We start from the raw sequence: 15,577 nt of genomic DNA, 5'->3' as shown, positions 1-15,577 counted from the left end.
AAAATCCCGCACGGAGCTGCATAGTTCTGTTAATTTTTATGCTTTGAGCTACAGTACTGTACAACAACAATGTATTTTGTTTGTTTATCAAGTGTTTATAAAATGTGACCTGAAATAAAAAGGGGTGACTTAAAATCTATAATTTGTGACACCAATTTTTTTTGTCACCATCATTTAGTCCTATCCACCCTAGATCCACTGTCAGTTAAGCAAAAGTAAGTTCACATGTCAAAGTAATATCAACCCTGCACCCAGCAGTATTGCTCCTCTAACACCGAGCAGTTGCATCTGACCACTATTTTCATCTGGTTGTGGGAGGTGAGACACACCCAGTGCAGCCAAATCAAAAACAGACATCCACAACTGATATAAATGTCAGTTTGAATTTGTAAAAAGTCATAAATAATGGATGCTTCAAGTAGGCAGGGGAGCATCTTCAATGAGCCCAGAGTGCCGAGCATGGTTTCTCATCTCCAAACCGAGAAGCCATCTTAATGACTGTGCCCGGAGACCTGGGGGTCTCCATCAAAACCCCCCCCATTTTTTTAAACCCCAATACCGGACCCCCCTCGTCAAGCATGTCCGTGCTTCCAACCACCACATATTGTACAGATAGGAACATGAGCCCTTATATTAAACATTCACAGCAGCGGCCGCTGCCTGTTTTAAGTAAATCATCAGAAAACAAAACAAACAGGGAGCCTCAGGAAGATCCATGTGTGTTCAATGAGACATTTTAGGGGGGTGTCAGTTGAGTCTTGCGGAGAGCAGAACACGCAAATAATGTCATATTTCCTTATTTGTTCTTTCTGGATAAAAGAAGCTGTTATCCAATGTTATTCGCTTGTTGGAATAAAAAGTAAAAGAGCAGTTTATTTTTGTGAATGGAGCACTTTCTGTGCATTGAGGGACAGGAAGAGGAAGATAAATAGTGTTTGTAATTATTTCTATGAGTGGCGCAGACAGTAACGTTACGGCCCGTCCACACAGTGAGAACCTTTGAAATAAAAAGTAGACAGAAAGATATTTAGTTCTACACAATGACACTCGGCAGCATAGCATCCTGCATTAAAAGGACTGAGGTCACCTCTGGGGAAGGATGAGGGTGGATGAGGTAGGGACCACTATCCCCCTCTCCTGACCTGCATTCAGACATAAACAGGAAATTGCCTACAGGAAGGAAGTCATATTTTTTACAGCTGTGCCCTGGATGAGGACACCATTGGCTGAGATGTGCATTTTAAATAAATGTCTGCAATGTACTCAAAGTGTCAGATGTCTGAAATGAATTCAGTATAAGGCATAACCTGAACAAATGTCACGACATGCAAACAGAGGCTGCTGTTTGTGTATTGAATGAAACAGTTGTCATTGTCTTTTCCTGTCGGCATTATAAAAGCCTTTTCCTGCACCAGCCCTAGATAAAGCTTTTTGTCTCTTTGTTTTTGTTCTTGGAAGAAGATCAAAGCACCAGGTCCAGACTCGGGGCTTGTGATCTGTCAGGGTGCTGGGATTTATATGGCACTTGCATCCTACGATACTCATCACATCTGCAAGTCACAGCGATAAATCAGATTGGCAGCCTGCACAGAATTACATATATATGCTATGCCAGAACTGACTTTTGAGGCAAATGTTTGTTTTTAATATTGTTACAAGATAAAAAATACAGTTGCTCTGGGGTCTCAAGCCTCTTTTCTCCGTTATTGATGAGTTATTTCACCCATCAGGGCAATACCTTAGAGACGTTCTCACAGGAACATGCTCACTTGTTACGCACAAAGATGAAGAGACCCGATCAATTTTTCTGTCTGCCAAAAGGGTGGTTAAACTGAGGCTGAGAGGTGGACGCTGAGGATGGGGGAGGCAGGCCAGAGCCCTACAGGAAGTGATTTAATGTCCAAAAAGACATGCGCTTGTTTTTGCTCCGTCTCTTTCCTGTTGTGTTCTGATAGGGACTTCCTCTCCCCAGTGGGGATGGATACGGGTGTCATCCGTCCATCAATCCCACCCACCCACACCTAGAAATGGCTTACGGAAATATCATTCTGCTGCAATGCCATTCTTGCAAAAAACACATTTGGAAATTAGTAAAAATGTCCGCAAATAGTGTGTGTGTACAGTATATGTATAGGGGGGACTTCAACACATTTTAGACATCCTGATGCTTTCCTAAAGATGTTATGAGCAACAGTTACAAAGGTTTAATCTTAAGAACCTGAAAACGTCACCAACCAGTATTGAGAAGGTAAAAACAATCAAGAGGTGAGAGGCCAAGAGGAAGCAGACATTTGTAACTTTGTGTGCACAAGCATCCCCATCCATTTGCATCTGTGTGTGTGTGTGTGCATGAGCACCATGTATGGGCCAGGGGAGGGAGAGGGCTCGACCCCAGCCATGGTAACACCAGGATGATCTCTTCCTGTCTGCCTCAGTATCTTTGCAACCAACTCCCTTCCTTTCCGCTCAAACACACAGAGACACAAGCACACACACGTTCATGATACCATACTTCTGGGCACCTCATCTTAAAGACATTCTTAACTATCGCTAACCCTTACCCAACCATGAACCTTGTTCTAACCCTAATGTACACTCTTATCCGTCTAACAATACCATGCAATCCAATATAAACACAGGCTGGAAAATGTGTGTCAAGGTGATTTTAATGACGCAAAGAAACAGTATCAACAATATAACCTTAACAAAGGTAGTATTGTTTTGTTTGAAGTTAGAGTACATTTTAGCATACTTTAATCATCAGTGGCCACTAAAAAATAAATCTGATTGATTTATTCATCTAGTTTAGAATCAATACTAATTAAGAATAAAAAGATTAAAAGACTGAGTTTAACATTTCCTATGGCTAAAAAGAAAAAACAGAAAAGATTCCGTACTATCATGATCCTGACCAACTTTCTTTTTTTCACTTTTTTTTTACTGCGGGGGTGTTTGTGTGTCACCAGGTCCCTGTGGTGTTTCCATCACTGACCAAAGCGCCCCACGCCACGATGCTTATCTGCTCTCTTCTCTGTTGAGGGATTTAATGCTGACTATCACACACACAGCGATCACACAAACACAATGACCCACACGCCAACCTCATCTCTTAGTCATTCTCCCCACCTAACAACACAATTGTACAAAGTGATTCTCTATCTCTCGCTCTTGCACACACACACACGCAAGCACGCACGCACGCACGCACGCACGCACGCACGCACGCACGCACACACACACACACACACACACACACACACACACACACACACACACACACAGACACACACACACACACACACACACACACACACACACACACACACACACACACACACACACACACACACACAGAGACACACACCTACAGATGGAGGAAATAAACTCAGCGCTGCCTGTGTCTGCTGAGGATGTGAGGTGCAGTGATGGCACATTAACGATAGGACCCATGACAGCAGTATGCATCGGCTGCACTGAACAAAGCATGCAACCAGTTTGTAATTCAATGAGGATTGTTTAAGAGAAACAATGGCCTTCGGCCCCACTGAGGGATAGAAAAGGGTGAGAAAGGTGAGTTTTCCAGTGGAAGCTGACCGGTGTTTTTCTGTTTTAAGCAACGGATGATCCCGTGGGTTTGATGTTCCTAGATTAAAGCGTCGCTGTTGTGCAGCTACATCCGCTGTTGTTCAGGTACCTAACAGAAAGGGCTGACAATGAGTCGGATGGAAGGGGAATAAATACTCCCACACATGCTCAGTATGGTGCCAAAAATACAATTTTGAAGTGATATAACTCATAGGTTTACATAAAAAAATGAATAAGCAAGTAGGATAGTTTGATCAAACTGTATTTGAGGAGTTTTTTGCTTTTTGTGTGACGTTTGTGAAGTTATGGTCACTTCATAATCTCCCTTATCAGTAGCCCACACGTCAATTAGAAATAAAATTGACTTAATAAGCTGGAAGCATCAGTTCTGCTATCAATTCACCAACATTAGCTATGAAATACTGTATATCATACAATAGGGCCAATTATTTATCATAAATAAAATTAAAGATGTGATCAATTAAAAAGAAGAAAATTACACTGTTTGTGTAATGTCTGAGATTATTAATTGGAGCTTTTTCCAAGGGAAAGGGATATCACCTCGTTTATGAATACAATTGCTCAAAGTACAGTAGCCCTGCAAGAAATGTTACATTTGTGATTAAAACACTATTTATTTATTTATTTGATAGAATAGAATATGGAGGAATGAAACCCTCTTTAATGGTCACACATGCAGAGCACACAGCACACACAGGGACATTTGGCCTCTGATTTTAACCCATTTTAGTACTAGGAGTCTAGTACTAGATACAAACTATATGCAATATTCCATACTACTTTCCTCTTTACCCGCGGCCTGCTTATGTTTGTGTGTATATTTTCACTCCAGTATTTGCATTCCTTGCAGCCCATTTGGTCTATGCTAATGGAGTCTACTCAAGCAGAGCAGCAGGTCTTAATGAAAAACCTTTGGCTGGTGATCAGTGCTATTGATCAGGCTGAGCCCCAGCTTTAAGCAGGGCTAATTGATCAATCACCACTGGTTGCTTCGGATTAATGGAACATGACTGGTGCTCCCCTCAAGACATATCCACCTCTCATGAAAGGGCCTGACTGAGTTTACTGTGTGTGTGAGATATAATCACTTACATCGTGCATATGTTTATGTGCATGCAGTATAGTGAGAGAGAGGGAACAGCCCTAGATTAGAGTTGTATGAATGACAAAGTGTGGTATTTTACCATTAGTGTTTTTGTCAACAATACAAATGTCCTTTGATAACTTGTTTAAGGAATGAGTTTAATGTAAAATGACATTTCAGACATCAGTGTGATTGTGTTTGACATCTTAAAGTCAATGACAGACAGGTCTGAAAGTGTGTGGGTGAAGAAATCCCTCCAGTGTGGTATGGGGACATTTTGATCAGCAGTGTGTAAAAAATACAATAAAACATGCCCCACGTTGGTTTAAAGAGCTGCTTACTTCTTCCAGAAGACATTTTAAATGACTATTTTATATTCAGAAAGCTTTTGAATCCAGTCCAGCCTAAAAGCAGTTTTAGATAATTTTTCATATTGGAAGAATTATGATAAATATATAAAACATTTTCGATTTTCAAAATGTATAAAGTTTTGTAAATGTTAAGTGTCTTGCTGGTTCCATAGCTGCTAGACATGACACCAGCTATCCCCCGGTCAGGATGAACTGAGGCACACAGGCCAAAACAGGAAGTCCTAATAACACACACACACACACACACACACACACACACACACACACACACACACACACACACACACACACACACACACACACACACACACACACACACACACACACACACACACACACACACACACACACACACACACACACACACACACACACACACACACACACACACACACACACACACACACACACACACACACACACACACACACACACATACACACACACACACACACACACACACACACACACACACACACACACACACACACGAATACACACACCCTGCCATTGAATGACTGACATGCTGGCTGACTAGTGGTCAGTGGTTCCACGGAGGATTTGTGTCTGTATATATGTTTGGGGGGTGGATGGAAGGTTCCAGCTGGCCTGTCATGGGACTCCCTATCGCGTGTGAATGGTGCTCAGAGGGAGCTATGGCTAACGGATCCAACACTGAAACACTCAACAGGCTAGTGGAAAGTTCAACTGGGGTGAACCCAGGAGTGCAAAACCAAGAATATTGTTTTCATGTTCCCTTCAACAGATAGAAAGTACCTATGGACTATTCATTTGTCTAATTTAAATTACAAAAAATCATTATAAGGACTGAAAAAACACTAATAACAATTCCAAAGGGTTTAAGTGCAGATTAAATAGACAGACAAACTGAGAAATATATTCCACAGTATAGTTTTATTCTGTTATTATTATTAATATTGTTATTATTATGATATTGTTATTTTTATTCTAATGTCCTGAAATGTTTGTCCCTGAAGTCCATCTATTAAAATGATGAAAGACAAATTACTTTATAAAGTAGACACTTTATAAACAAAGTTAGGACATTCATGTCATATTTTTATCTATATAGGTAAAGATGCATCATTAATTACATTATTAATAAAACACACCTGAATTAATCTACTTAAAACTTTGAAATGATTGCATCGGATAATGTAACCTTTAATTGTATTGGTTGCATATTTATTAATAGACATATTATTATCAATAATGCCAAAATTAGATAAGGTATTATATTGTGACAAGCCTAACGCGCTGAAACACATACAAACTGACATCATCAATACAAGTAGAACAATTGTTGTCACATTTCAGCCGATGAAGAACATAATTCAAAAGTGTTCTTTTTATATTGAATCATCAGTTTAAACAATTGATGTCTGCCCATTTTCCACGTTGACATAAATGATAATACAGATCCAGCACCCTAACCACAACCACGACAGTCTCAAATAGCAACAAACCAGCCAGAACAAAATCTCCAACTCTGAAACCAGAGGACTGCCCTGGAACGAACACACACACACACACACACACACACACACACACACACACACACACACACACACACACACACACACACACACACACACACACACACACACACACACACACACACACACACACACACACACACACACACACACACACACACACACACACACACACACACACACACACACACACACCTCCTGTCATTTAGTTAACCTTGACCAACTAACCAGCCACACATAAACACTCACACCCTGCTATCCTTTGACTGACTTGCACATTTTGTGGAATGAGACCACACTTCCACCCAATAACCTCTGGTGTGAACTTAATTGTGTATACTCTGGTATTGAGTTTCGGAGCATGCCTGGGTCCCGTAGCGCTCAAAGAGAAACAGACGCAGTGAACTTGACAATGAGTGAGAGAGAGAGAGATAGGGTGAAAGAGAGCGGGAGCGGGAGACATGGACCACCCAACGGCTGCGAAGAAAAACAAAGCTGGGTGGAGAGCGGAGTCAGCTTCAATCACCTCGGAGGTAGGACAGTTGAACATTGTTGTGTGGTGGCAGTTGGACAAGGGTGAAAGAGGCAGAGGCAAGAAAAGCAGAAAGCTGAAAAGGTCAAAGCTAAATCTGCTGTTTTGTTTGGATTAAGCCTATTTTGGATCCAAATGAGCTGTCATCATCCTTTATTAAGATCAGAAAACCAAATAATTCACTTAATGTGGTCAATCATTTAACAGATGTGCTATCAAGGGGGTGAGGCAGTTTTAAACTGAATTAAAACATGTTTATGAATTAGATCTATTAAATGAGAATTAGTTTCTCCTACTGGACTTGATGTTTGTGGCCGGCTTTAAACAACTAGCCATGAATTGGAAAAGCTTCCGTAGGTAAAGTGATAAGCGCATTCACCTACTCTCAGCATTACCACTGATATGCCCTTTTGCTCTTAGTGCATCAAGCTAAAGCCCAAAGGATGCTCAGTTTAATCTCTTGTAAATGAACAAAGACAATATTGTTTAAGTTCTTCATTTACAACAAAAAAATACATATAATTTCACCAAGATAGAAAACAAAATACTTTAGATCTAGCATCAATGAAAGTAACTTGCTCAGGGAGATATGTGGTGATGACGTTCTAATGTTGGCCACCAGGGGGATGAGGATATGCAGAGAGGGATCAGGCAGTTGGAGGCTTCAATTTTTTCAATAGAGAGGGAGTCAGTCATGCACTGGTGAGCGTTGGTAAGGGAGTGTGGGAACTAATCCCTGTAAGTAGTTAAAATGAACTACTTAAAACAAAAACAAAGTACCCCAGTTTCGGGAAAAGTTACCTGATGATGGTTATAATTGAAACAATTAAAAAGCAACTAATTATATTTAAAAATGCAAACACTTCACTAACTAAGTTGCTAACATTCCAATGAATATAAAAACTCTGAAGGAGCAATCATAGTGCAGCAAAAAATTGTGGAAAACTGTGTTTTAATTAAAGGTGGGGTATGTCATTTTGGAGAAACCAGATCGAGTGCGCTAGAATTTGAAAATACACAACCGGAAAAAAATCTGCCTCTTCCTTCAGACTTCCTTACGGAGCCCCTCCTCCAACACATACAAACATGCACATGACCAATGAGGGCACGAGATACGTTTGTGCACAGATGGAAGGCTGGCAGGCAGGTAGGCCATCCAGTTATTTTAGCCGGGCCGGCTAAAATGATTGGTCGTGCTTTTTACAGCGCTACGGCTTCCACAGATGACATTTTTTAATGTATTTGCTGTCAAAGCATTTAATATATTCATCGCTATCGGGATGTTAAGAGCATTCCATGGAATATAACAAATAATATAATATATAATATAATAAAAAGTCTTTCTGAAATAAATTGCATACCCCACCTTTAATACTAAATGCACTGCTGAAATTATTTTTAGAAACATTTTACAAATGTTTTTATTTAATTTAATGATGTAATAGTACAAAAGCTTACTATATAAAAATAAATGTATATAATTTACTGCATCATCAAGAGGGAAGAAAAAAGCTGATTGAATGAAACGGTTCTGTACTAACTAGGTGAGAGGATTAACAGACCTGCTGCTGTTGAATGTGTTAACCACCACAGTTATCACTCAGGCCCTGACTTCAGTCTGTTTCTGTCCTGAGGTCAAAGATCAAATGCTGCCTTTGACCCCCTGAGCAACCCTGTTACCCAACGCTCAAAGTTCCACTGAAGTGACTGATACACCCTGCTGTGTGTGTGTGTGTGTGTGTGTGTGTGTGTGTGTGTGTGTGTGTGTGTGTGTGTGTGTGTGTGTGTGTGTGTGTGTGTGTGTGTGTGTGTGTGTGTGTGTGTGTGTGTGTGTGTGTGTGTGTGTGTGTGTGTGTGTGTGTGTGTGTGTGTGTGTGTGTGTGTGTGGAGTCAGTTACCTTTCGGTGCACATAATGGCCTTTGGAAGTTTGGCTCAAGGGACTCTCTAGTCTCTCTGGAACACAAAGAATGGACAGCTGACCTGAAGACAGACATAAAGACACACACACACACACACACACACACACACACACACACACACACATTTAGTTCTGCCAATAAAGTTTGGCTGAAAAGTAACTGAATACACACATGCACACACGCAAAGACACATGCTTGGAGCAATTCGGTGAGCAGAGGTGAGCATCTTGAAGTCATGTTTCAATGAATACTAATATATAAAATAACTGTATTCAAATATTTGAAGTTGATGAGACATGGCAGAATTGCATGCATATTTAAGAACACCAATATTTCCCTCTCAAAAATCCTAACATAACATTGTCGGAGTGATTTTTCATATTTGTACTGAATAATGATGCAGGCACAATCCAAGAGAAACATTCAACAGAGGACAGATGTGGTCTTACAGGTTCATTTGCATGTGCTGTATGCCCATAAGCACACATGCACTTTCATAATGGCATCAATTAAATGCAGAACTCGATGTTCCTATTTTTTTTTTCAGAACCACCATCTAGAAATAGACCACAAATTATACTATAATGTTGGAATATGATTTCCAGACAATGCGGAAGGGAAGGGTTAGTGTGAGCAATTGAACTACCGGTACTTTGTGTCGTACCTCTTGTCCTACAGCAGCCTAAATGAACTTTCATTAAAGCCTTGAAGAACAATTTTCACATTCAAGACTTTTCCAAGCTTATATTCAATACCTGAAAATATGAACATAGATGAGATAGAATGGCAGGAAAAGAGAGAAACTCTTTTAACAACTAACATAGGTATTTGAGTATTCACAGTTAGATTCATGAGTTAAATAGAAAAACAATGATGCAAGGATTTCTCCACCTTTATGTGACCTATTTGATGCACTGATATGAACAGATTACAGAGGGAACAAGACAGAATCATAACGGATGCTGTAAGTGGAGTATTATAAATTGGAGCCAATTATAGCAGAAAACAAAGAAGGCAAGACAAGCGTGGCTAATGATCATATTCATCAATTGCTGACACTCATTTTACATTTCAGGCAATTAGCCGATGCTTTCATAAGGGGGTGTGTTACAATGACTGAACAGGTTCTGTGAGGCTTGTTAAAGAACACCTGAAATATTTCAGAAGAATTCTGACAAATACAAGGTGAGTTACATATTGGGATGCAAACTTAAAAATGAAGCTAAATGTAATATAGTCTTATTCCTCCACCTTGCATCAGCTAGGTACACATGTTTTGAGGGGTAATCAGACAGGAATCAGGTACTTGGTATTTAGTGATAATGTATGAGAAGATAATAAGGTTTTAAACAGAAGCATGATTGTAATATTGTAGCCAGCTACTACAGTCAGCTGATGCTATTAGTGAGACTGTGAAACTAGAATGAGATTATGAAGATATCCATTTGTATTTATTCTAAAGTTATATGCAGTTTAAATACTGAAATAACTTACTGTAAAGGGGTTTAATGTAGGATATCCTCATATGTCTGATATGGCTTTGTAATTTTCTTTTACAAAGGTTATATTGGGTCAAATCACCACTAAATCTACACAATTGGTTAAGGATTTTAGTTCAATTACTATGCTAAATTTGGGCTATTTTCTACATGAAATGGTAAATAAAAATCTTCGACTTTACATTATTCATGTCTCTAGCAGTGCAACAATCTGTATGTTAAACCTGGAAGTTACCCAGTTAGATATATGGACACAATCTCAGTAGGTATATCATTGTCATGAACCCATCCGCCCCATCTGTCTGTCTACCTGCCTGTCTGTCTCTCTCTCTCCTCTCGCTCGCTGCCTGTCATGTGTGCTCCCCAACAGGCCTCCTGTGTCTGGATTAATCTCTCTGGTTGACTGCTGATCTGAAGGTGGGTCGGACGCCATCAACCAACACCAAAACTAATTTCACTGTGTCACTGCAAGACATCCCCGCCCACGATCCCGACTGTGCCACACACTGCAAAATATCTTCATCTATCTCTGTCTCATCTACATGGAAGAGGGCAGGAGGGCGGCTGGCTAGTCCGAAGGAGAAAGGTCAGTGCATTGAAGGAGTACATCATTCTGAGGTGTCAGTCGCTCTATAGGAGAGCAGATGAAGGGGAGAGGATGGGAGGGAGGGAGAAACAGAAAGACATTTTTTTTATATTTGTCTGGTTATTGGTTTTAAGCCAAAAGTTTGTCATGGCCTACAGAGTTGGCTTGCATCCACTTTGTGCAAATTAATCATGTATCTGATTCTGTTTTACCATCACGTGTTGTCTTTGATTGTATCTTAATCATAAGAAAACTCCACAGACACCCATACACATGTTACTCAAGCTATTAATGGTCATTTGGTGGCTTAAAAACACACCAGAGGGTTTATTAAAACACCAGAAGCTGGTAGTCAAACACACACACACATTTTTTGTCATTCAGCAATGATCACACTATGCGTCCACCACACTTGCTGGCGTCTGGCATGAGGTAAACAGCTTTTAATAGCATCAAACCCACTGCAGTTTGTTTGGGACCATCTGTCCAGTCTATTGTGTTTCTCTGTTGTGGCTCTTTGGAAGCCCATCGTGTGACAGCTGATGTATGGGCTCCTACAAAGCCCCCGGCCAGGCCCTCGGGATCCTGCCATACTGCTTTCTCCCTGTTACTATCAATTCCTTCTTCTTCTCCTTCTCTTTTGTCTACTTATTTTTCTTGTCCTCCGTCTGCTTCACTGATGTTTTTAGAACATGAGATTGCAATCTACAGTCTTTCAGTGATGCTATGTCAGTTTAGGGGTTGGAGTAGGCAAACAAGGAATTGTGTGATAGAAAGGGGTAGGCTAGGGATTAGCATCTAATGTAGAAATGATCCACTGTGTCTCAGAGTCTAGATTATGGTGATTTTATAGAGCAAATAATAATTTGGATTCATTGAGGGAAAATGCAGGGTAAAACCTCAATATAGTTAGACATTTCCATATGTAGCTTTAAAGGGAAGGCATATTAATGCACCTCCCAATTAGTTTGTGGTTTTACATTTGTCCAAAATCTGAAGTTATACATTTTCACAGCATTCTGTAGTCATCACAATGACAAGTGTGAATGGTTAACAAGACAAACAAAAGAAAATGTAGCACTGAATTTATGCCAGATTGCAGTACAAATGTGGGCTAGTTGTGAACTGTGCATTAGCAAGAGTTAACAATTTCCCAGGGTTATTTCAGGACAGACACGTGATGCAGTACAATTGTAGAACAGGTGGAACTTGATTGGAAGGTAACTTCTAAAATACCTTGACAGAAATACATCATGCATCCTACAATGCAAAGATAGTCTGAGCACCACCCACCTACACATTTCTCCGCCCAATTCAGAATATTCTTTTGTTTATAAAAAGAATACCAGTGTCTCAGGTTCATTTGAGAGGTTGAGGGGTACACTTAAGTTCAGGGGTGGGGGTGAAAGCTGGGTTCAGGAAGTTTTCACTCCTTTCTTCCTAGGGTGCCCCTGGCCTCTCAACTACCAGTCAAATGCTGAAAGAAGCCAGATGCAGGCAGGATAATCACCACCTAATAAGAGGCTATATTGAAAGCAGGCTGACGCTCATACGCTACAAGCTTAAAAGGAGTGTGCACCAGCATGCACACATGTACACAGCGGTAGTTGAACACACATGCACACACATAGTGAGGGCAGGTGTAATTATGGTGCACGATGACACACTTCAGAAAGAAGCGATCACTCTCAGTCTTTACACATGTGGACAAGCATGTGTAAAAAAAAACACACACACATAAACACACAGACACCCACACCATATCATTTTTCCCTCTTTCTGACTTTAGTCCTCTACCACCATCCTAGACAAATGTTAGCAGATGGCGGAAGATATGAATAATTTTGTGATATACCAATTATCAATTTAGAAAGACAGAACAGGATCCCCTATGGTTTGGGATCTGGTTGGTGTATGTTTTAGTGTGACCCTATGAAATAATATGAGGCTAAGCATAGAAACTTTAGTCCTATGCACATGCTAGAAAGTGATGATTCCACTAAACCTTTGGGAGTCTAAATGTTGCTGAAAAAAGCGACACAAAAGATCTTCTTGAGGTTAAACTTTCTATACTGTAACTAGTTCATTAGCCCACAGATTGTTAACAGTTGTGATTTCTTCTTGCTTTTTTTTGTTCGATCCTCATCAAGTATTAAAAGGTCCTTTTTGCTTCCTTTGTATCTTGGAAAATGTTCTGATGAAATCTAGAGTGTATGTTGGCAGAGCTGAAACACAAAATCTCTAACCAGCATTTAATCAGAAGAGAATGGCTGAACATCAACCAGTGTTGGTGGACTACAGCCCAAACTGAAGTCTGCACCAGTTCAAATAAAAATATGGCATAACTTAGGCCCACCGTTCTATGTGTATTACAGCAATGAACATATCTTTTTATTATGTGTAACTGCATGTTTTGGGCACAACACTTAGAGGCTGATTTTGGCTGCAACCTTTTGCACTCATGCAGCTTTTCAAATTTAGCAGTGCTTTTACGGGCTATGTAAATGAGCACAGCTGCAGCGTACAACATTTGAGAGTGCAGCTGCTAACAAAAATATTTGTATTTCTCTAAATTGATACATGTAGACTACTTTATATGTCTTTCTTCAAGACATCTTTTCACTTGGCTCTAACACTATGATGCAGGACAGTACCACTCTAAAATATTTAAGCAAACACTAGAGGCAACAGGTAATAATGTTGGAGGGACTCAGACTGTACTGATACATATTTCTATATTATTTTACTTTCTTCAGTACAGTGATATAGAAAATTCAATAGAATGTATGCTCTACCCTATCTGGTATAATAATTTGCTTTATTTATTTCCTCCGATGTACCTGGCCTGCAACTAACATAAAGAAATACTTTTATTCAGCTTTTCTCCGCATTCTTCTGCTGATCTTTGCCTCGTAGACTGATGCGCATGTTGAGTATAGGAGAGTGTGATGTGATGCAGGAATTACTCAAATCTATATTATAAGCTTTAGTGATCTTTTGCGTGTGCATGGACAAAATGTGAAAACAAACTACAACTGTTGAGTTTGCAACATCAGCCTTCTCTTGTTTCATTTTGATGCAAAGTGCATAATGTTTTTAAATCATTATAATTTTATTAAGCAGCCTAAAATTATTTTTTAAATACACTGTATGTCCCCAAGAAACAAAATGTATATTCAACCATATGCAAGCCTTTGTATTGTACACAAAAAAGATTCCCCATGGCAATCCAACCTTTCACACACTAAACACAACCATTAGTCCAGACGTAAACATCCCCCTGTGGCACAGCACACCCAGTGTCCTGCTCTTACACCATCAGCAGCATCAAACGGAGAATCTATATTCTCCCCTCTGCCTTTTCATTTGAGTGACTATGAGGAGCAGCGGCAGCAGCTGCAGCCTCTTTCCCTGCTCGTGCTCAGCCGGGGGAAGGCAGTAGGTTGAGCAGGCGAGGCAGATTTATGGTGCTGGAGGTGACCTCTGGGGCCGTAACACGGTGATGGGTGAGTGGCTCTCAACAGTAAGCTACTGGCACTTGACAAAGTGCCCGAAGCAGAATGAATTTACTTCTCTTTTCCTCAATCATCAAGCAGCCACTGCCCTGACCCCCATCCTGACTGCTATAACAAGATCTCCCATCTCACAAGGGCCTGAAAAATTTACTGTCACATCTACTTTTCAATGAGCTCAAGTGAGCACTTCTTTCACCTTCAACGGAGCAGGTGCTGGTGTGGAGGAGGGCTACCTGCCCAAGTGTGTGTTTGTGTGTATTTTATATATTGTGTGTGTAAGAGAGAGACATAGATATAGAGAGAGAGACAGAATAAAGAAAAATCACTTAGCACTTTCTAGTACAATGTAAAATGCTCATGTTCAACTCTATGAAGTCCAATTCAAGCAAGACCTTAATAATGTCCAACAATGAAAAATACTCTAAGAGAAATAAAATAATACATATCCTGCTGTCCAATATGTATCACAACGCCACAATCTGAGGGACCATTGATGACCTAGACACAGGTTCATATTCATATCCATATACATACACAAACACATGCTCACACACATGAAATATAAACTGTATATTAAATATATATCAATTTAAATGTTGGATAATGATCTATATATATACACACAAACCAGATAGTAAGAGCAGAAGATAAAAAGGAAATGGGGAAATAAGGAACAACATGAAACAATGGACCTGCAGGTCAGACTGGAACCTGAGGGACTGCAATGAGGACTTGGGACGTGCTCTACCAGAAGACCTACCGGGGCACTGCTTTTGTGTCCAGTTCAACATACATACAGTATATGCATAGTTCCACTGGCTTGCTCTAACACTTGAAGTAGAATGGGAAGAATGGGGTTGCTAGGCAGGGACACAAAGGGCACCGCTATATGGATGTCAGTAGAAACCTCTACCATTTATATTAGAAGTCAATCTACCTTATCACAT

At 40.2% G+C, this 15,577-nt stretch overlaps 1 protein-coding gene across 3 annotated transcripts in view; it reads right to left on the bottom strand.

Annotated features, from left to right (window-relative positions):
- The window catches only part of LOC307031657 (adhesion G protein-coupled receptor D2), a 93,219-nt gene that overhangs the window by 10,144 nt on the left and 67,498 nt on the right, over positions 1-15,577 (bottom strand). For 2 of the 3 annotated variants that reach the window (XM_079668940.1, XM_079668939.1), the window contains exon 24: positions 9,009-9,091. The exons of the other annotated variant lie outside the window; for it this stretch is intronic. In XM_079668940.1, coding sequence (XP_079525066.1) covers positions 9,009-9,091 — 83 coding nt within the window. The remainder of the gene's footprint in view (positions 1-9,008; positions 9,092-15,577) is intronic. 3 annotated transcript variants of the gene reach the window in all.

The sequence above is a fragment of the Notothenia rossii genome, assembly GCF_949606895.1.
Source record: "Notothenia rossii genome assembly, chromosome: 1".
In the NCBI taxonomy this organism is placed as follows: Eukaryota; Metazoa; Chordata; class Actinopteri; order Perciformes; family Nototheniidae; genus Notothenia; species Notothenia rossii.
Note: the sequence above shows the minus strand (reverse complement) of the source record. Positions and strands in the feature narration are given on the sequence as shown.